The 20,193-nt window shown below is 50.4% G+C and overlaps 2 protein-coding genes across 18 annotated transcripts in view; one reads left to right on the forward strand and one right to left on the reverse strand.

The window, feature by feature from the left end:
• CRMP1 (collapsin response mediator protein 1) overlaps window positions 1-9,677 on the forward strand; it is a 74,407-nt gene extending 64,730 nt beyond the window's left edge. For all 4 annotated transcript variants that reach the window (XM_024246575.3, XM_054553700.2, XM_024246576.3 and 1 more), the window contains exons 12-14: window positions 1,022-1,201; window positions 4,902-5,067; window positions 8,589-9,677. In XM_024246575.3, the coding sequence (XP_024102343.1) occupies window positions 1,022-1,201; window positions 4,902-5,067; window positions 8,589-8,680 (438 nt within the window). In that variant the 3' untranslated portion in view covers window positions 8,681-9,677. The remainder of the gene's footprint in view (window positions 1-1,021; window positions 1,202-4,901; window positions 5,068-8,588) is intronic.
• The window catches only part of EVC (EvC ciliary complex subunit 1), a 117,597-nt gene that overhangs the window by 4,624 nt on the left and 92,780 nt on the right, over window positions 1-20,193 (reverse strand). For 2 of the 14 annotated variants that reach the window (XM_054553698.2, XM_024246578.3), the window contains 3 exons: window positions 19,821-19,932; window positions 16,219-19,311; window positions 8,765-10,032 (listed from right to left, as the gene is read on the reverse strand). In XM_054553698.2, coding sequence (XP_054409673.2) covers window positions 19,227-19,311; window positions 19,821-19,932 — 197 coding nt within the window. In that variant the 3' untranslated portion in view covers window positions 8,765-10,032; window positions 16,219-19,226. The other 12 variants (XM_063723309.1, XM_063723310.1, XM_063723308.1 and 9 more) reach the window with 12 other exon arrangements.

Genomic DNA, 20,193 nt, shown 5'->3' on the forward strand with positions numbered 1-20,193 from the left:
ATGTCTGTGTAGAGATGTGTATATGTCAGACAATTATTCATGCCTTGGACATACCTAGAGATACAGAAGAAACTTTTCAAGGCCTATGTCTCAGACTCAAGTAGAAGACAGACTTACCTTTCTATCAAGTATCTTTTTTACCATTTGATTTTTGTCAACCATGTATGTGACCTACTTATAATAAATAAAAAGCGGTTGGTGACAGTTGACACACAACTGTCAAGCATTCACTTTAGGAATAATGGAAAGAATGTGTGTTTTTTGTTTTGTTTTGTTTTTTTTCTGGAGACAGAGTCTCGCTCTGTCCCCCAGGCTGGAGTGCAGTGGCACGATATCGGCTCACTGCAACCTCCGCCTCCCAGATTCAAGCAGTTATACCTCAGCCTCCCAAGTAGTTGGGGTTACAGGCATGAGCCACAGTGCCCGGCCAAATGTGTGTTTTAAAGGAAATGTTATTTTGTCTTTCAAATTAGCAGAGAAAGAAAAAAATGGCATTACCCAGTGCTGGGGGCGGCGGGTAAGTGCCGATATCGTGTCAATTGGTCTGAACCCTTGGGAAAATAATTTGGCCATATGGCACACGTGCTTTAAAACAGCTCATATTCTTTCACCCAGTAATTTGATTTTAGAAACCTATCCTAGAGAAAAAAAAATATTTTATTTAAAGAGATGTTTTAAATAAAATAAAGAACATTTTATTTATTTTTATGTTCAGTATAGTCAAAGCAGCCACATTGCATAACCCCAGGGGGACCCCCTTCCTGTTCGTGATGCCCCAGAACAATATTGATTTGATTATAGAAAGCCACCAGCAGCCTACATGCCCAATGGTGAGTTGTTGGTTATATACACTGTGGACCATACAGTGGAATATTACACAGTCAATAAAAGGTATTTTTAGAGAGAGAAAAAAAAACATTGGAACATGCTTATGATATAATGTTAGGCAAAATCGCTGTTATGAACAGCTCGGTTGGAGCAGAGCAAACCCTGGGAAGTAACGCTGAGGCTGTTGGTGCAGGCGGTGGAGTACAACATTTTCGAGGGTATGGAGTGCCACGGCTCCCCACTAGTGGTCATCAGCCAGGGCAAGATCGTCTTTGAAGACGGAAACATCAACGTCAACAAAGGCATGGGCCGCTTCATTCCGCGCAAGCCATTCCCGGAGCACCTGTACCAGCGCATCAAAATCAGGAATAAGGTGTGTATGTCTGCAGGGGAGTGGGCCCACCCATGGGACCAGAGCCGACAGTGTCTCTTGGGGAATCGAGATCTGATGTGTGCAGAGTTAATAATGTCATCGCCCTGGGAAACTCCCTTTCCTTATCTCTTAAATGGGTTGAGACGCTGGCCTGGGCTCCTGTCTGAGGACAGGAGTGAGCCTCAAATAAGGACATGCAAGTTCCAGGGCTTTGCAAACTGTAGAGGGGTGTGCACCCGTGAGGGTGGGTGGATCATGGGAGGGACGCTTACCAAGCTGCTCTGGGTGCTGTCCTGTGTCATCTTAAGCAATCCTGCTCACCCACTGGAGGTGCTGGGATCCTCCTTTTGCAGCCCAGAGCCATGAAGGGCTTAGCCAGAGTCACGGCCCAGAAACCCTCGGGTCTGGCCCTTTGGAGTAAGGCATTACCCCTGGCGTCTTGCAGGCAGGGCTCCCTTCAGATCCGCCCTTTCTTCCTTTCCTTCCTCCCTTGACGTTTCTGCCCTGTCTTTCCTTGTTTTCCTTGAACAACCTTAGCACTGACCTCAGGACAGCTGTCAAAGGGAAGGAGCGGGCTCTATTCCTAACTTTAGAGCAACTCAGAGGAGGGAACTTTCTCACAGCTGAGAGAGACTCCCACCCATGGCCAACATCTTCCCTAGCCAGGCCCTCCCATCCCCGTGGCAGCTGCTTTCCCCATGAGACAGCTGATGTTTGCCAGAAAGGCCAGCTTCATGTGTGTGTGTGTGCACACGTGCGTGTGTATGTCTGTGTATGTGTGTTATGTGTGCATGTGTACATGCATGCACGTGTGTATGCGTGCATATGGGGATGTGTGTGCATGTGTTTGTGCGTGTGCGTGTGTGTATGCGTGCATATGGGGATGTGGGTGCATGTGTTGGACTGTGTGTGCGTGTGTGTATGCATGCATATGGGGATGTGTGTGCATGTGTTGGACTGTGTGTGTGTGCGTGTGTGTATGCGAGCATGTGGCGAGCTGTGTGTGTGTGTGGGCGTGTGTGTACCTGTGTGATCCCGCTCTTCTTATGCTTCGTAAGTGGCACCAATTCCAGAGACCTTCCTGCATTGCCAGGCTGCAGCCCCGACTGGGAGGCTCTGCGTCTGGTTTTGGTCCCTCCCCAGCTTCTATAAGGTGTAGCACCAGGTCAAAGACACCAAGTCGCACAGATGCTTCGCAGTGGATGGGGAAACAAGGGATGGGGTGGAAACAAGTCAGATCCGAGACAAGGCCAGGCATAGGCAGCAGGCCATGTGAGGACAGGGGACTCATGGAAATCCCTGGCTGGGACACCCACTGAAGAGGCAGAAACACCCCTTGGCTGGCTTCATTTTCTTCTTGGTCTCAACATGAGGCCTGCCGTTAACATTCAGCTTCCGTGAGGGCAGATATCTGACCCCAAATGCCAAGACAGCAGTTTGCAGGAGCAATAGGATCGGGGGTCCCATTGCACAGGGATTCCTTCATGCCTGCAGGAGCAATAGGATCGGGGGTCCCATTGCACAGCGATTCCTTCATGCCTGCAGGAGCAATAGGATCCGGGGTCCCATTGCACAGGGATTCCTTCATGCCTGCAGGAGCAATAGGATCGGGGGTCCCATTGCACAGCGATTCCTTCATGCCTGCAGGAGCTAGACCAGGTGAGGGAGAGACCTGCACCAGAGCCTGCCTCTGAGCTTCAGGGAGTGATGAATGGCCTCACCCAGGAAGCAGTGCAAAAGCCACAAAGAAGAGTGGACAGGATACAGTGAGGCCCAGGGAGTCAAGGAGCAGGGCTCCAGGGACAGAGGGCAAGGCCGTCGACATGATGTGCAGGTGCTGGGTCTTTGAACTTAGTGCTAAAATTGAGGCTTCCTCCTATGGAGAGGCAGGAGCCCAGAGTTGGGGATCAGTGTGCTATCACCTGCTGCAGAGGAGGAGGGAGCCAGGACTGAGGTCAGGGCACTGTAACCTGCTGTAGAGGATGAAGCCCCATGTTGGGTTAGGGCACTGTCACTGACCCATGCTGGGACCCTGTACAGGTCCCTGAACACATGCTGTTCTCCAGTGTCTGAAGCAGGTGCCCTCCCAACCTTGGCCACCCCTGAGGTCACCTGGGCTGCTGTTGGCAGTTCCCAGCAGGCTGACAGCCTCCTGCCTGGAAGCCCTGCTGCTTTCAGGATCTCCACCCCTACAACCCTTTCCCAATGGGGCTGGGGCTCCATTGCCCTCCTTCCCCATCCTCCTTCAGGCCGGTGCGGAGGTGTGCTCCCCACAGCGTCCCCAGCCCTGCCCCCCACAGACCTGGCCCGCTTCTTGTTCCTCTGTATTGTTTTCTCCCTCCCCACTCCTTCCCCCTTTCTGGAAACATCTCCCAACAAACTACCTGCCCCCCGAATCTTTGCCTCGCCACTGACTTCTGCAAGAACATACATGAAGATGGGCCCTTTGCTGCTGCCTGTCTGGGACTCAGGGGTCCTTTCTGGGGGTGGGTAGGCGGCAGTGTCAGGGAAAGTGATTTCTTCTTGGAAGGGATTTGGGGTTCTCCTGCATGAAGCTTTGTGTGTATGAGTATATGTGTGTGTAAGTGTATATACGGGTGTGTATATCTGTATGAGTGTGTATGTGGGCATGTATGCATGTGTATACATATGTGAGTGTATGCGTGTTCACTTGTGTATGCTACTGTGTAGGCATGTTTACTGCATGTGCATGTATATATGCATGTATGTGAGTGCATGCGTGTTGTGTGTGCATCTATGTATGTGTATGCATGTGGGTATGTAGATGTGTGTGTATGTATGCTTGTGTGTATGAATGCCTGTGTGAAATGTGCACATCATGTGTGCGTGTTGTGTATGTGTGTGGGTGCATGTGTGCGATGTGCACCTGTCGTGTGTGCGTGTTGTGTGGGTGCATGTGTGATATGCACGTCGTGGGTGCATGTGTGTGATGTGCACGTGTGTGCGGGTGCATGTGTGTGATGTGCACCTGTCGTGTGTGCATGTTGTGTATGTATGTGGGTGCATGTGTGTGATGTGCACGTCGTGTGTGCGTGTTGTGCACGGGTGCATGTGTGATGTGCACGTGTGCATGTTGTGTGTGTGTGGGTGCATGTGTGTGATGTGCACGTCGTGTGCGTGTGTGGGTGGATGTGTGATATGCACGTCATGTGTGCGTGTTGTGTATGTGGGTGCATGTGTGTGATATGCACGTCGTGTGTGTGTTGTGTATGTGTGCGGGTGCATGTGTGTGATGTGCACATATGTGTGCGTGTTGTGTGTGTGCTGTGTGGGTGCATGTGTGATATGCACGTCATGTGTGTGCGTGTTGTGTATGTGTGCAGGTGCATGTGTGTGTTGTGCACCTGTCATGTGTATGCGTGTTGTGTATGTGTGTGGGTGCATGTGTGTGATATGCACGTGTGTTGTGTATGTGTGCAGGTGCATGTGTGATATGCACATGTCGTGTGCGTGTTGTGTATGTGTGTGGGTGCATGTGTGTGATATGCATGTCGTGTGTGTTGTGTATGTGTGCGGGTGCATGTGTGATGTGCACATATGTGTGCGTGTTATGTGTGTGTGTGCATGCACATTTGAAATGACCTCAGGTTTCTCTTTTGCCCGCAGGGCTCTACTTTGTTGCCCAGAAGGGCACACGTGCACAGTGTCGATCAATCACGCTCTCCCTTCCTCTGTTTAGGTTTTTGGATTGCAAGGGGTTTCCAGGGGCATGTATGACGGTCCTGTGTACGAGGTACCAGCTACACCCAAATATGCAACTCCTGCTCCTTCAGCCAAATCTTCGCCTTCTAAACACCAGCCCCCACCCATCAGAAACCTCCACCAGTCCAACTTCAGCTTATCAGGTAGGAAGGAGTGGTGGCCCAGGCTCCCCACACCTGCAGCAGTTCAGGCCGAGTCCTTCCTGCTGCTTCTGAGGAAATGGACACGTGGCCTTGGACACTAGATGAAGAAGCAGGGAAGGGAGTGTGCCCCACCTGAGCCTGTTCTCACTGGTGGGGCAGAGTGGGCTGGCATGGTCACCAAGCAGAGGGGGGTCCATGTTAGGGGGGCAACATGGTGGTACCTTACCTGGGTTTACAAAGAGAGGTACAAAATTGTCCCAGTGCTCATCCTTACACACATTTGGGGACACTTTCACACTCTTCCTCATGAAAGTAAACATGGAGTGGTGGGGATGAACAAGAGATAGGAGTAGCTGCCATTTGCAGGGCATGTGCTCTGCACACGTCTTTAGCCTGTTCACCCACTGCAGTGTACTAAGCACTTTCATAACCCAGGATTTTATTTTATCCTCACTACTCCATAAAGTAACATTATACCCTATTTATTTAAAGAGGAAACGGAAGCCCCAAGAAATCCAGTGTCAAAATACCAGGACTTGGTGCTCAACAAATGTGTGGGAGCAAAATTAGATATTGACTTGATCCCTCCTAACTTTCTTAAGGTTTCAGGGCGGTGTATCTGCGATTTCGGTAGATGGCCACATGAGGGCAGGCAGGCACACGTTGAGAAAGTTGAATTGGAATTTTGTCCTGCAAACTCTTTGAGGCGTTGCATGGGTTCCACACCGTGCTAGGTGCTAAGAATATGGTGATTTTTTTTCTTAGAGGGCCAGATAGTAAATACTTTAGGCTTTGCAAGCTAAGAGGCAACATCTAGGGTATCAGTTTAGATTGTGTGGTGGCAGAACCTCTTATCCATTCAGGAAGTGTCTGATTCAGTGATTATGCAGAGGGGGCATGAATCAGGGAGGCCTTCCCATTCATCTTATTTTCCATAAGACTTTCATGGAAGAGCTTCCAGTGTTTCATATTTTTTGCACAAAATGGACCCTAAATAGAATGCTAATAGTCATGTGATGCTCAATCAGCAAAATAGGGATTGGCTTCAATCCTGGGAAAAGCTGTCTGGGTGTAACAAGACACAAGCTCTCAAGGAGTTTGCAAACTGGACCACTGTTCTGGAGTTATGCAATTAAACATTGCACAACTGCAATTAAACATGGACAGAAAATCCTCCTCCCCATTGTTCCTCGAACAAGAATAACAATGAAGTTAAAAGCCTCCTGGAAGGGCCCCTCCCCACCCTTGTTCTCTCAGTTTCACTCTTAGTCCTCCTGAGGCCCACAGCACCACTGCTGTCAGCCAGCCTCATGGCAGGTTGATAGGTGAATTCATTTGGTACCAACAGCATAGATGCTTTCCAACATCAGTAACAACCTCACAGATGCCCTTTTTAATATCTGCATATGTTACATTATAGAGCTGTACCATGAGTTAGTGTCTGTTTTCGTCCATTTACATTGCTATAAAGGATTACCTGAGGCTGGGTAATTAAAGAAAAGAGGTTTACCTGGCTCACGGCTCTGCAGGCTGTACAAGCAGCATGGTGCCAGCATCTGCTTCTGGTGAGGGCCTCAGGCTACTTCCAGCATGGCAGAAGGCGAAGGAGAGCTAGCGTGTGCAGAGATCACATGGCAACAGACGAAGACAGAGGAAGAAGGCAGAGGTGCTAGGCTCTTTAACAAGCAGTTCTTCTGAGAACTAATAGAGCAAGAATTTACTCATTACTGTGAGGCTGACACCAAGCCATTCATGAGTGATCTGTCCTTCATGACCCAAACACCTCCCATTAGGCCCCACCTCCAACTTTGGGATCAAATTTCAACACGAAGTTTTGGGGGACAAAAGTCCAAACTATATTAGTGTCCTTTTTTCCAGCAGGTATTTTCAAAGTGCAGACATGCAACCAGCAAGGTACAGATGGTTATAAGGAAAAAGTTACTAAGTGCTAGGCCTGATTCCAGGCCTTTAGGGGAGTCTTGTATTGCAAGAAGACATATTGTCCACCAGTGAAACAATGGGAGAAAAGAAGTCACTACTCTGAACCAAATTCTTAGTGGCTTACATAGACAAATCATATAATGTTGGAGTTGGAAGGGGCTCATCTAGTCTACTGTTCTTATTGTGTAGAAAAGGAAATGAGGCCAAGGGAGTGAGGTGGTGTCTTACTCCAAATCGTCCAAATTCAAGGCATGATTAGCACTAAAACTTGAGTCTCCTTCCTGTTGCAGGTGGCAACTATCTGGGGCCAGTGTTCTGCAGCTAGTAAAAAGAATTCACCAAGACAGTTGTAGGTAAAGAACGTCAGATTTATTAGAAAAAGTATGAAAGGGTACAGTGGGTAGGTCAGCAAGAAAGGAGCTGACTGCAAGGAAACAAAGGCTTGCTGGAGATTGTATAGGATGGTGCTTGTGCTGTGTGCTGAAGAGGGCTTTGTGCAGTACTGATAATGCTGTCGTTGCAGTGAGCTAACTAACTTACATTTTTCTATTAGCCGAGGGTCTGGTGATGAGTGCAGGAAGATTGTGAGTTATTTGTGCCGGAAGGCTGTGTTCTAGACCATGAAGAAAGGCAGACTTAAGCTTATTTGCTTTCTCTTTTTTTGCTTTCCCTCAGTTCTGCCAGCTCAACTTCCCCTCCCTGATAAGGACTCTATACTTCCCACCTTTCAGCATTATCCACCCTTCATGATTTACTCATTTAATAAATATTTGTTGAGCTCCAGGCACTGGGTTTGCTGCTAGAATTTTACATCTTTATGCAAGAGAATACGTAAAATTAGAATGGATGGTTGGTTCTGAAAGATTAAAATTAAGAACCTCTGCACACCACACCCCCCTTCAGATCCACCTATTGCCAATGAGGGAAGTAAATCCAGCTTGTGTAGTTCACATGCACGTGCACACACATATGCACATGCATATACAAATGTGTACACACAGAATATGTGAAATACCTTTGGAGTGTGGGACACTGTGCCTAAGAGCATGGGCTTTGAAAACCAACTAGTTTGGGCTTCAATCCTGGCTTCCCCACCCAACACTTGTGTCCCGCAAGACACGTGGCCTGAACCTCAAATTGCTCACCCGTAATTTGGGAGTACAAACACCCCCTTCATAGTATGATTGTATGCCCTAAATGCAGTAACATGTTAAAGCACCAAATGTGTGCCTGCACACAGTAGGCACTCAGTGTTTGATCACCTGTCTCAGGAATGTCAGATTTTACTGGGCACTTGGACAAGAACAACACAAGGTGGTCAGGGCTGAAGGAGGGAGAGCCCAGGGACTGAGGGGCACAGAAGAGGGAGCAGTGGACTCTGTGGAGGCCAGGGAGGTTTCCCATGGCTGGTCCTGGACTGAGCCCTGAATGAAGGTGGGTCCAGTGGAGAACACCTGAAGACGGGGCGGGGTCACGACTTCTGCTAAGGTGGGGGGCATGGCAGAGTACATGGCCTCCAGGAGCAGCGTGGAACTGATGTTAACAGATCCCATCCAGCAACGATTGGCGCTCTCTTTCAGGTGCCCAGATAGATGACAACAATCCCAGGCGCACCGGCCACCGCATCGTGGCGCCCCCTGGTGGCCGCTCCAACATCACCAGCCTCGGTTGAACGCGGATGCGCGGAGGAGCTAGCCTGAAGGATTCTGGGAATCATGTCCATCCCTTTTCCTGTCAGTGTTTTTGAAACCCACAGTTTTAGTTGGTGCTGATGGAGGGAGGGGGAAGTCGAAGGATGCTCTTTCCCTTTTCTGTTTAGGAAGAAGTGGTACTAGTGTGGTGTGTTTGCTTGGAAATTCCTTGCCCCACAGTTGTGTTCATGCTGAATCCACCTCGGAGCATGGTGTTTTCATTCCCCCTTCCTAGTGAACCACAGGTTTTAGCATTGTCTTGTTCTGTCCCTTCCACTTCTAACTCCACTGGCTCCATGATTCTCTGAGTGGTGGTTCCTTTGCACCCTGTAGATGTTCTAGGATAGTTGATGCATGTTACTAAATTACGTATGCAAGTCTGTGAGTGCGTCTGAGGGGACATCGCCAAGGACTGACTGAGACACGATGCCGAGACCTCAAGCCCTGAGGGGCAGTCCCAAAACTCTTACAGTGAAGATGTTTACTCATTGCCCCCACCTCTGGTCCACACTAGAAAGAAGCTCACCCCACCTCCACCTGTGAGATCCGTGAATTCTCAGAATGGCAGGGGAAGCCTTGCACTAGGTTGCAGAGAAGCATCCTCCACATCCTGTGTCAGAAACCCTGGTCTCCGTGGCACTTGTAACTCACCGTGCTGTCTTCTGGTCTGTGTGTGTTCTTCAAGCCAGCTCTAGGCTTCAGGCCGAGCCAGGTTCACACTCAGAAAGAGGTCTCCCCATCCCCATTTGGGGCTGCCGATGGGGGGGTGATGGCTGCCCCTGGGTGGCCTGAGTCCTGCTCCCTCCGAGGCAGTTGACGGGGCAGTCAGATTTTTAAAGTTTTGTACAAAGTTTTCCTTTGTAATCACTCCCATTTTTACTTAACAACCAACTTGTTGTGGCTCTTATTTCTGAATTCAAAGCTTGTGAAAAAATAAAGAAAATGAACTGCCCACTGACCTGACTGGGGAACTTTCATTTCAGTGGCGGTGTCTGGATTGGCTATGGATGCTTGGCAGTCCCCCCACGTGATAACGAATGGTGGTGGCTGCTTCCTGAGGACTCACTCTTGGTAGAGACTGGTGGATGTGGGGGTGGGAGGAGAGATTCAGTTCATGACTTCTGAAGGAGTTCCTGAGACCCAAGGAGAAGAGACGGAAGACGGCTGATGGGCGGGCTTCCACAAAATAGGCTCAAATCTTGCATTGATTCCCTCCTGTTTGGTCTTTCCTGGCTCTCTTTCTTCTTGTATTGTATGGATCAGCCTCAGACTGCAAGCTCCAGTCTCCTAAACTTCACATTCCTTCCCTCCGTTTCCATGAGCTAGAGATACACTAAAGGAGAGGTAAAAAAATCAGGCAAAGTTGCTTGCTTCCATTAGCTGTTAGTAATAGTGATGACAATGATGGTGGTGACGGTGATGGTGACAATAGTGGTGATGATGGTGACAATAGTGGTGATGGTGATGGTGGTGGTGATAGTGATGAAGGTGGTAATGACAACAAATACATGGGCTAGTGTCTGTATAGCACTTGCTATATGCCAGGTGCTCTGTGAGGTAGGGATTATTATCCCCATTGTACAGATGAGAAAACTGAGTCAGAGTGAGATCAATAACTTGTTTAGGATCACACACTTAGGAAGTGATGGAACCAGGATTTGAATCCAGGACCTAGGCACTTTGGGCCCTAGTCCAAAGCTCCTTGCTCCTAATTACTGAGCTCCAAGGTCATTTGAGGCAGATGGCTTTGGATGGTCTGGTCCCACATCAACTCAGTGCTTTTCATGTGTCGTCCTCCTCCCCCACTCCTCAGCTTCGTGTGGCTACCTTCGTTAAGGTTTAAAGAAGTGTTGGCTCAGGGTCAGTTATAGACTTCCTTGAAACAAGGTTAACTAACTGCTGAGAAAGACCAAGAATTGATGGTAAGGATTTTTGGATGGAAAGACCAAGAATGGATGGTAAGGATTTTTGATGTTCGGCTTTGGCCCATTTGGACTATTAAAGGGAAACTTACAGAAGAGTAAAGTTGGCAGGATGAAGTTATCCAGCCTGTTCTCTGGGCCTCACCTCCTCAGTCCTGTCGGGGTGGAAGTGGAAGCAGAAGCAGCCCTAGCATCTTCTCTAAGACAGATTCTGATGGGGTGCTTGCCTGACTCCCAGGTCATGGGAGCCACTGTCCAGCCAGCATAATCCGGAGCCCATGTCGAACTTTGGGTTCCCCAGCGCCTCCAAGAGGTACAGTTACAGGGGACAGGAGACCTGGTAGCTCAGATAATCCTTAGTTCTTGGAGACTGAGCTGCAACACTCCTTTTAAGGCATGTGACTTCCTTTTACCTCTTGAGATCTTGGGAGGAGAGTTTCTCAGAAAGTTTTAGGGGAAGGCTATTTATTCTCATTCGTTCATCTGCAACCCAATTCTCCTAGCCATGTCATGTAACATACTCACAGGCCCAGGGATTAGGACGTGGTCATCTTGGTGGCAGGAACAGGAAGTGTTACTCTGCCTACCACAGTAGTCTTCTAGGTTTTTCTAGAAGTTCTATCTTTCACATTTAGGTCTATGAGCCATCTCTCAATAATCTTTATGTACAATATAAGGTAGGACTGAAGATTCTCCATTTCCCATATGATCTCCCATTGACCCAACACCACTTATTGCAAAGACTATTCTTTCCCCCATTAAGATGCAGTGGGGCCTTTGTTGTAAGTCAGGTGATTATATCTATGTGGACCCTTCTGATTCAGTGGTCCAGAAGTGTGCTGCCAAATCAATGTTGAACAATGCGTGAAGGTGGGTGGGGTAGAAAGCCCTTGTTTATAGTGTTTGCTAGTTCTGTGGGCCCCACTTCTGGTACCAATTTTCTGTCTGAGTCCATTTTGCATCACTGTAACTGAATACCTGAGATGGGGTAATTTATAAAGAAAAGGAATTCATTTCTTACAGACTTTGAGACTGAGAAGTCCAAGGTTGGGGTGGTGGTGGTGCATTTGGTGAGAGCTTTCTTGCTGGTGGGTATTCTGCAGAGTCCTAAGGCAGTGCAGGGCATCACATGGTGAGGGGGCTGAGTGTATTGGCTCAGGTCTCGCTTCCTCTTCTTATAAAGCTGCTGGTCCCACTCCCATGATAACCCATTAATCCATTGACTCATTGATACATTAATCTATGAATGAATTAATCCATTCATGAAGGGAGAGCCCTCATGACCCAGTCACCTCTAACAGGCCCCACCTTTCAGTACTGCCACATTGGGTATTAAGTTTCAACATAAATCTCTTGCCATGGCCAATTTCAACCTATCAACATTAAGTAAATGGGTTTGGAATCCAGACCACTTGACTGTTGGCTCTGATGTCCCAGGAAGGGCTGGTTCTGGCCCCTCTGCATTTGTTGGTATATTAGTCTGTTCTCACTCTGCTGATAAAGACATACCCAAGACTGGGTAATTTATAAAGAAAAAGAGGTTTAATGGACTCACAGTTCCACGTGGCTGGAGAGGCTTCACAATCATGGCAGAAGGCGCGTCTTACGTGATGGCAGGCAAGAGAGAGAATGAGAACCAAGCGAAAATGGTTTCCCCTTATAAACCATCAGACCTCTTGAGACTTATTCACTACCACAAGAACAGTATGGGGGGAAACTGCCCCCATGATTCAATTATCTCCCACCAGGTCCCTCCCACATCACGGAATTATGGGAGCTACAATTTAAGATGAGATTTGGGTGGGGACAGAGCCAAACCACATCAGTTCGTTTGTCTATCTTTGCCTCCAGATTGCATATTGACTCTTAAAAAGTAAGACAGAATGGGCAAGGTCTTTACACATACTTTTCCTTCATTTATGTAAAGCCAAACCATTTTCAGATGTCACCAGCAGGGTCTACCATGTTCTAGCCCCTAGGGTTGGTTTGGCCACCTTGATCATACACAGTGGACAAGAGAAGGTGCTACCCTTAGCCTGGGGCCAAATCTCTATAGACTCAACAGAGCTACTCTTCTGACATAAGTGCGTAACCCTCCTCTGTGTTACTCTTTCAGAGTGTGGCCTTGATGCCCATTGATAATGTCATTTGCCTAAAGGTTCATTCCAATCAAGTCCGTTTATGAAGTGAAAAAGCATGAAAAGAAGTTTCCTAAGCAAAAGGGGCTCTTAGCAAGTTGAAGTTTCTATTTTTCTCTTAGTGCAGACCTGCAGAGATTTTAGAGGAAAAGACACAGGGGCCCTGGTACACCTGGCTTCAGAGTAAAGCCTCTCACTGGTAGCCTGTTCCCAAGAGGAGGAAAGCTGTGGCGTGGCTGTGCGTCCAGGGCCCATCTGGGAATTTTCTGGGAGATCTATCAAACCACTCAGGCAGCCTGGCTATCCATTATGCCTGGATGGGGACTTCAAAGTCTTTCCCTATCAGACAGAAGCCCAACACCACGGGGGTAGCTTGGGGTCCCAGCTTGCAATGGACAAAGAGCCCCAACACGGTGAAGGAAGCCTCTATAGCCACCGCCCTCCCCCATCCAGGCCATTGTATTTGGAAGGAAGAATGTCGACCAGGACTTCCATGACTCCAGTTTCATAGCAAAAAAGAACACTCTGTATCCCAACGTTCACCTGTAGCCATGTGGGCAAATGCCTGGTGCAGGGGATTTCTCCTGGGCCAGGCGGCCCTGTGACCTTTAGGCTGAGGCCTCAGTCTCACTGATTCCTTCTCCCAACCTGCCTTGCCTTTGCTCAGAGCATGAGGGAGGCAGCTAAGTGGTTTCCAGAGAAAGGAGAACATGGACAGGAGCCAGTTCTCTAGGATTGCCTGGGCCCAGAGTTCTCAGGAGGTCAAAGGGTCACTAAGCCTGAGACGGCAAGTGCCTTGGTCCAGGTCCTCTGAGACGCAGACACTGAGCCAGGATTAGATGTGGGTGAGATGTGTATTGGGGGACATATCTGTGAGGGGAAATGAGGAGAGAGCCAGAGGAGGCAGAGCCCACAGATTGCGATGCAGCTGAGAGCCCCATGATGGAGGGAGAGAGGGAGGAGAGGGGAGAAGGGAAGGGAGGGAGGGAAGGGAGCAAGGGAAAGGAGGGAGGGAGAAAAGGACAGAGGGGGTAAGGAAAGAAGGGAGGGAGGGGAGGAAGGGAGTGAAGAGAGGGAAGAAAGGAGGGAGGGAGGCAAGACTGGTGCTGCACAGTTCTACGTCTCAGCAGGTACAGCAAGAAGTCCTGGAGCCCAGGCTGTCCTCCGGAGGAGCCCTGTCATGCGGGCTCAGGAGGCCTCCACATCCCTGCCTCATGCAGGCACTGGGAGCACCCTGCAGGAAGTGTGGCCTCCATGCTCAATGCAGGGAAGGATTTCTGAGCATGGCAGGAAATCCTGAGAATGTTGGTCGTTTTTGCTCCTTGCCGTTGGGGACCCAAGAGGTACACGTTCGTGGCCACCACAGCCAGAACAAGGCGGATGAAGAGCTGACCTCAGACTAAGTCCAGCGGCTGGACTGCAGGCTATATCGGCGGGCAGGAGGTACATCAGGAAGTGAACCAAGCCCATCAGCAGGAGCCCAGCAGGGAAAAAACAGATCCCCAGGCCTCCTGTCCAATCTGCTGACTCAGAATCTCTGGGATGGGGCTAAGAATGTTGTTTTTAATGAGCCCCTGGGTAATGCTGACACACAGCCAAATGCATAAGCCACGGGGGGAAAATACTATTCCCGGCCTCCCTCCCTCCCTCCTTCCTTTCCAATCCATACACCACAGGAGGAAAGTATATACCCAGCCTTCCTCCCTCCCTCCCTTCCAATCCATATGCCACAGGAGGAAAGGAATGTTCCCAGGCCTCCCTCCCTTCGTTCCACCAGGTTATATGCCAGGTGGCATGTGGCCGGTCAATGGTGTACATTCCAGGGAGGACGTCAGGTGTGAATCAAATGATTACTCAAAGCACCAAATAGCACACTCTGTTAAGGGCTATAGAGGAAACATTTAGGGGAGAATAGAGAATCCCATCTCCCACTCCTCTGGTTTCCATAGAGGGAGCGGCCTCCTCTCTCTGGGGGACAGCACAGGGGACTTCCCTGGCCCCTCTCCCTCTCTCTTTTATTCTTCTCTGGGGAGGAAGAGAAATACCTGATTGGCCAGTCTGGGAAGGATCACTCCCAAGACAGTGCCTGCCTCTGGATCGATTCGTTCCCCCTATAAATCATGCTTTACCCTCTAAACGGCCACATTTCCCCCATTTCCCATCTCCCTATGAGGGTGTGGAAGCACCTGGACCTCACTGGTTTGTGGGGTCATCACTCTCCTGCAATTCCCCGTGCCATGCACATTACATTGGAATGCTTTTCTTTTTCCTATTGGTCTGCCTTTGGTCAGTTCTTTCTCAAGGAGCCTTCGTAGGGTGGAGGAAAAGCTTGTCCTCTGTGCCACACAGCTGATTCACTGTAAAGCTCATGGAGCTCACACTTCTGACACCTGTGCACAGACCCCACCAAGGCCCAGGAGTGGGCTTAGCCACGGGTTCACCGACACATTCCTTACAGCTTACCATGCCACAGTCAGATCTTTTAGCTGCAATCCTTAAGACCACTGTTCCCTTTCCTGCTGATGCCACTGCGTATCAGGTGACACTAGGGAAGCCTGGGACATTTGGAGGATCTGGGTAAGGGCCAGTTGAGTTGGGTTTAGTGGGATTGTTTATGTGGGTCTCACTGTACACCTCTGTGTATAGTTATGAACTTGGACAAGAAATAAAGGAAGGTTATTTATACGGCCCGCCCCAACCCCACCCCAGTCCCAGCAGCAAAGAACACAGGACCTAGAATCTAAGGGGGGCCCTGATGTTGTTCAGGGTTGGGGGCAGAGGGGGATCTCTGGAGATGTGAGTCCTGACTCCATGTGAGGAGTGGCTAGGAGCCACTGGGCAGAGGGCTAGGGAGGGGGCAGGGGTCTTCCAGAAAATGCACATCATGAGCAAAGGCCCAGTCGGGGGCAGGGGTGTGGCCCATGTGAGGCCATGAAAGGAGACAGGGGCCAGGTGCAGAGTGAAGGGGAAGGGCATCTGCTAGGCTGCAGGGGTGGGCTCAGCCTAGACCTCTCTGGGCCTCATGGTGTATGGTAAAGATCTGGCTTTTTCTCCTAAGAGCCAGGGAACGCCGCCCATAAGGCCAGGCAGATTTGTGTTGGAGAATATGTGATGGGCAGATGGCAGGGGCAGGAGAGGATTCTGTGGCAGCAGCCAGATCAGCACCGCCCTGGCCAGGGCCTCAGAAGGAATGCCATGCAGAACGTGACCCCTGGTTGGCCAGGAGGGTCCTGGGAGGGTGCACTCACCCTGGGAGAGTGCAAAAAACCGTACTGGCTTCATCCTCGGGTCTCAAGTACAGGTCAGAGGGTGCTATTTTCACCAAAGAATTAAATCACGAGTTCATCATAATACATCATCTCTCACAGTTCCCTTCCAAATCCACATCCATCCATCACCGTAACAGCCCACAGCCCATAATAAGAAGTGGGGATGGTAACCAAAATGGAGGCAGCATACCTGCGAGGCGTCCTGGGGCTGCACTGCTCATCCTCTTCTCTCTCCCCTGGCCCTGAGTGTTGCCTTCATGTGGCTCAGCCCTTCTGTCCTTAAAGCCTTCATCAGCTTCAGGGCGGCCCCGAGTCTGTGCCCAGGTACACTGGCTAAAATGCAGTGTCTTCCAAATAGCCATATCTCATTTTAATCAGGGAGCAATTCCAGCATGGAAGTCCTCATCAGGCTCCTGCTGGCAGGTACAGGTGCCAGTTTGTGACGGACGAAACCACCGACAGCCCACATGTCTTCATCATGGAGGCCTGTGCCCCAGACTGTGCCCAGCACAACAGCTGGGCGGCAAGGGTGGGCCAGGGTCGAGCAGCAAATGACACATTCCCTTCGGCTAAGGAAGACACCCCAGAAGCAAAATGCTCCATGCAATAGCCAGGCAGTCAGGCTACAAGCTCGGTGGCGGGGAGGCAGCCGGGAGCCTTCTGAGAGGAGAAGGGTCCCATGATCATTCCACAGATGCTTTCAGAGCTCTGGGATCAGGGTAACCGACCAATTGTGGTGCTGCCGGAGGGCCTGCATTTACTATACACACGTCACAAAATCAGGCTTCCCCGGGAGGAGCCATTGGGCTCTGTGCAGAGGGCCCATGTGACAATATAAAAGTGATTTATGTCCGGGCGTGGTGGCTCATGCCTAATCTCAGTCAGCACTTTGGGGAGGCCGAGGTGGGCGGATCATGAGGTCAGGAGTTCAAGAGCAGCCTGGCCAGTATGGTGAAACTGCATCTCTACTAAAATAAAATAAAAAAAACATTTAGCCGGGTGTGGTGGCACACATCTGTAGTCCCAGCTACTGGGGAGGCTGAGGCAGGAAAATCGCTTGAACCCGAGAGGTGGAGATTGCCGTGAGCCGAGATCGCGCCACTGCACTCCAGCCTAGGTGAGAGAGCAAGACTCTGTCTCAAAAAAAAAAAAAAAAAAAAAAAAAAAGTGATTTCTATGCAAAGCAGGTTCTAAGAATATTGCACCAAGGAAGCCATAGCTTTGCACAACTCCATGGAATAACGAAGTTTTTTAGTGAACCACAAGAGGGAGCTGTTGGTTAACTTTGGAGAGCCCACTGGCTGATGGGTGAGGAACTGAAGGAAGCACACTGATGATTAAGTTTTGGCCACTTCTGGGAAGGAGTCACTTATTCCTAAGAGAGTCTATCTCAGGTTTTAAGAAACGAAAAGTCACCAATGGCCCAGAAAATCCCCGAGATAGGGGCTCCTAGAGCCAGAGGGCTCACTGGGTTCTGGGGATTTGTGGACATATCCACAGCTATGTCCTGGATTTGACCAGGGCAGGCACCCTTTGACTCAGCACAGTGGGTGATAACCCCGGGGACACGGGGCAGTGTCTGGAGACATTCTTGGTTGCCACAAATGGTGGGAGTGCTGGCATCTGGTGGGCAGAGGCCAGGGACACTGGAACATCCTGTGATGCTCTGGGCAGCTCCTTCCCCTGAAGAATGATCTCGCCCGATATGTTCACAGTGCTGAGGGTGACAGTCCCTAACCTCCATCAAAGGAGCAATTTTCCCTCCAGGTGGGAATGGCCTTTCCTGGCTGTGGTGTAAAGGGCTGGTCTGGAAGTTTCTCTCCAGGTGGGAAAGGCCTCTCCTGGCTGTGGTGTGAAGGGCTGGTCTGGAAGCTTCTCTCTAGGCGAGAACGGCCTCTCCTGGCTGTGGTGTGTGGGGCTGGTCTGAAAGTTTCTCACCAGGCAGAAAAGAACTCTCCTGGCTGTGGTGTGAGGGGCTGGTCTGGAAGTTTCTCTACAGGCGGGAAAGGCCTCTCCTGTCTGTGGTGAGAGGGCTGGTCTGGAAGTTTCTCTCCAGGCGGGAAAGGCCTCTCCTGGCTGTGGTGTGAGGGGCTGGTCTGGAAGTTGCTCTCCCAGTGGGAAAGGCCTTTCCTGGCTCTGGTGAGAGGGGCTGGTCTGGAAATTTCTCTCCAGGTGAGAAAGGCCCCTCTTGGCTGTGGTATAAGGGGCTGGTCTGGAAGTTTCTCTCCAGGTGGGAAAGGCCCCTCCTGGCTGTGGTGTGAGGGGCTGGTCTGGAAGTTTCCCTCCAGGTGGGAAAGGCCCCTCCTGGCTGTGGTGAGAGGGCTGGTTTGGAAGTTTCTCTCCAGGTGGGAAAGGCCCCTCCTGGCTGTGGTGAGGGCTGGTCTGGAAGTTTCCCTCCAGGTGGGAACGGCCCCTCCTGGCTGTGGCGAGAGGGCTGGTCTGGAAGTTTCTCTCCAGGTGGGAAGGCCCCTCCTGGCTGCGATGTGAGGGGCTGGTCTGAAAGTTTCTCTCCAGGTTGGAATGGCCTCTCCTAGCTGTGGTGTGTGGGGCTGGTCTGGAAGCTTCTCTCCAGATGGGAAAGGCCTCTTCTGGGTGTGGTGAGAGGGCTGGTCTGGAAGTTTCTGGATGCTGTCAGCATCCATCTGGGAGAGCAGGTGCCCCCATGACATCTCTCTGCAGGGGCAGGGTGTCTACTGTCTGGCAGAAGCCCCTCCCCAGGTGAAGTGAGGGTTGGGCCACACCCCCTTCCTCATATTCTAAGTGCCCTCAGAGAATACATTGCTGCAGGTGTCATTATGTATCTGTGTGTCCTCAGCCCCAGATGGGCCAGGACAGGACTTTGGGCCAGGGATTCCAGAGTCTGCATCAGGGGTCCTTGGCCTGAGGCTCGGACCCCTCAAGACACCCCTCCTGGGGGAGAAAGATCCATGAGGCATCTTTGGCTCCAAGCCAAATGAAATGCAAACTCACAGAGACGTGTTTCCAACACGGGAATACCTCATTTTCTCAGGAGACAGCGCCCACCGTACTCATTTATGCTTTCAGGGCACATTTCTGTTCTTTCTCCGTCCCTCTCAGAAGAGCCTAGAGATGCCGCTGTCCTCTCCGTCCTCGCTGCCTCTCAGCACTGCAGGAGAGAAGGCAGAATTCACACCCAGACCCAGGGCTTCAGGTCCTGTCCCACCGACTGGTCTTAAACTACAAGTTGCTTCTTCTCTTTAGCATCTTCTTTGAGTTCTCACTGTCCCCAGCTTCACTTTCTTGCTGACTCAGCCTTTTGCTGCTTAAAACAGGGAAGAAAGGCAGCCGGTTAGAACGCTGACTCCATGCCCATCCTGATGCCATAACTTACTTATCCAATTGGATTAAATGAAAATGCAGCCAAAGGTGATCAAAACAATTTTCACTTTGACATGGGTTGTTAAGAAACAAATAAAACCCCCGTTTCCCTCTCTTGGGTAGGAGGTCATCCAAGTGCCATGACCACAGCCAGCCCTGGTCAAACAGGGGACTGCCCAACACTTCGGGCTGGATGTCGATGGGGTGTGGAGGTAGGTCAAGGCTCATCTGGCCAAATGAGACACAAACAGGAAGGGTAACAGCCATGCGGCAGCCCTGGTATCATCATGGCTTACTGCCCACAAACTGCGTTCATACCTGTCATTTCTTGGACCTTCACATTTAATGCCTCTGAGGGGACTGATGATTTTCCTGCCCAGACTTTTGGCACACAGCAGCTGAGTGCATTTACCAAACCCAGCCACAGGCAACAGGCCCGGGGCCCAGTCGTACCTGAGTGAGCCTGAGGTGTGGTCCCCGGAGGCAAGGTCCTCATCGTTGGGCACCCCCAGGTCCCCTCTTTCCCGGGGCAGGGGCTTCTTCCTTTTAGTCCTTAGGGGCTTCTCTGTAGAGGACAGATGAACCCAGGCATGGCTCCGTGACTTTAGATAAGTGACAACTTCTTGCAGCTTCACGCCAACCCAGCCTGACATTTTTGAGCATGTTGTGTGGGCCAAGTGTGTGCTTGGTACCTTATGCTATTGCAGCCACTCAACTAATGAGGAAACTGAGGCCTGGGAAGGTGACGTACTCTCCCAAGCCTGCACAAGCCAGTAAGTGGCAGAGCTGTGGCTTGAGCTCCAGTCTTGCTAGGCTCCCATTGGGT

This window comes from Pongo abelii, chromosome 3 (assembly GCF_028885655.2).
Source record: "Pongo abelii isolate AG06213 chromosome 3, NHGRI_mPonAbe1-v2.0_pri, whole genome shotgun sequence".
In the NCBI taxonomy this organism is placed as follows: domain Eukaryota; kingdom Metazoa; phylum Chordata; class Mammalia; order Primates; family Hominidae; genus Pongo; species Pongo abelii.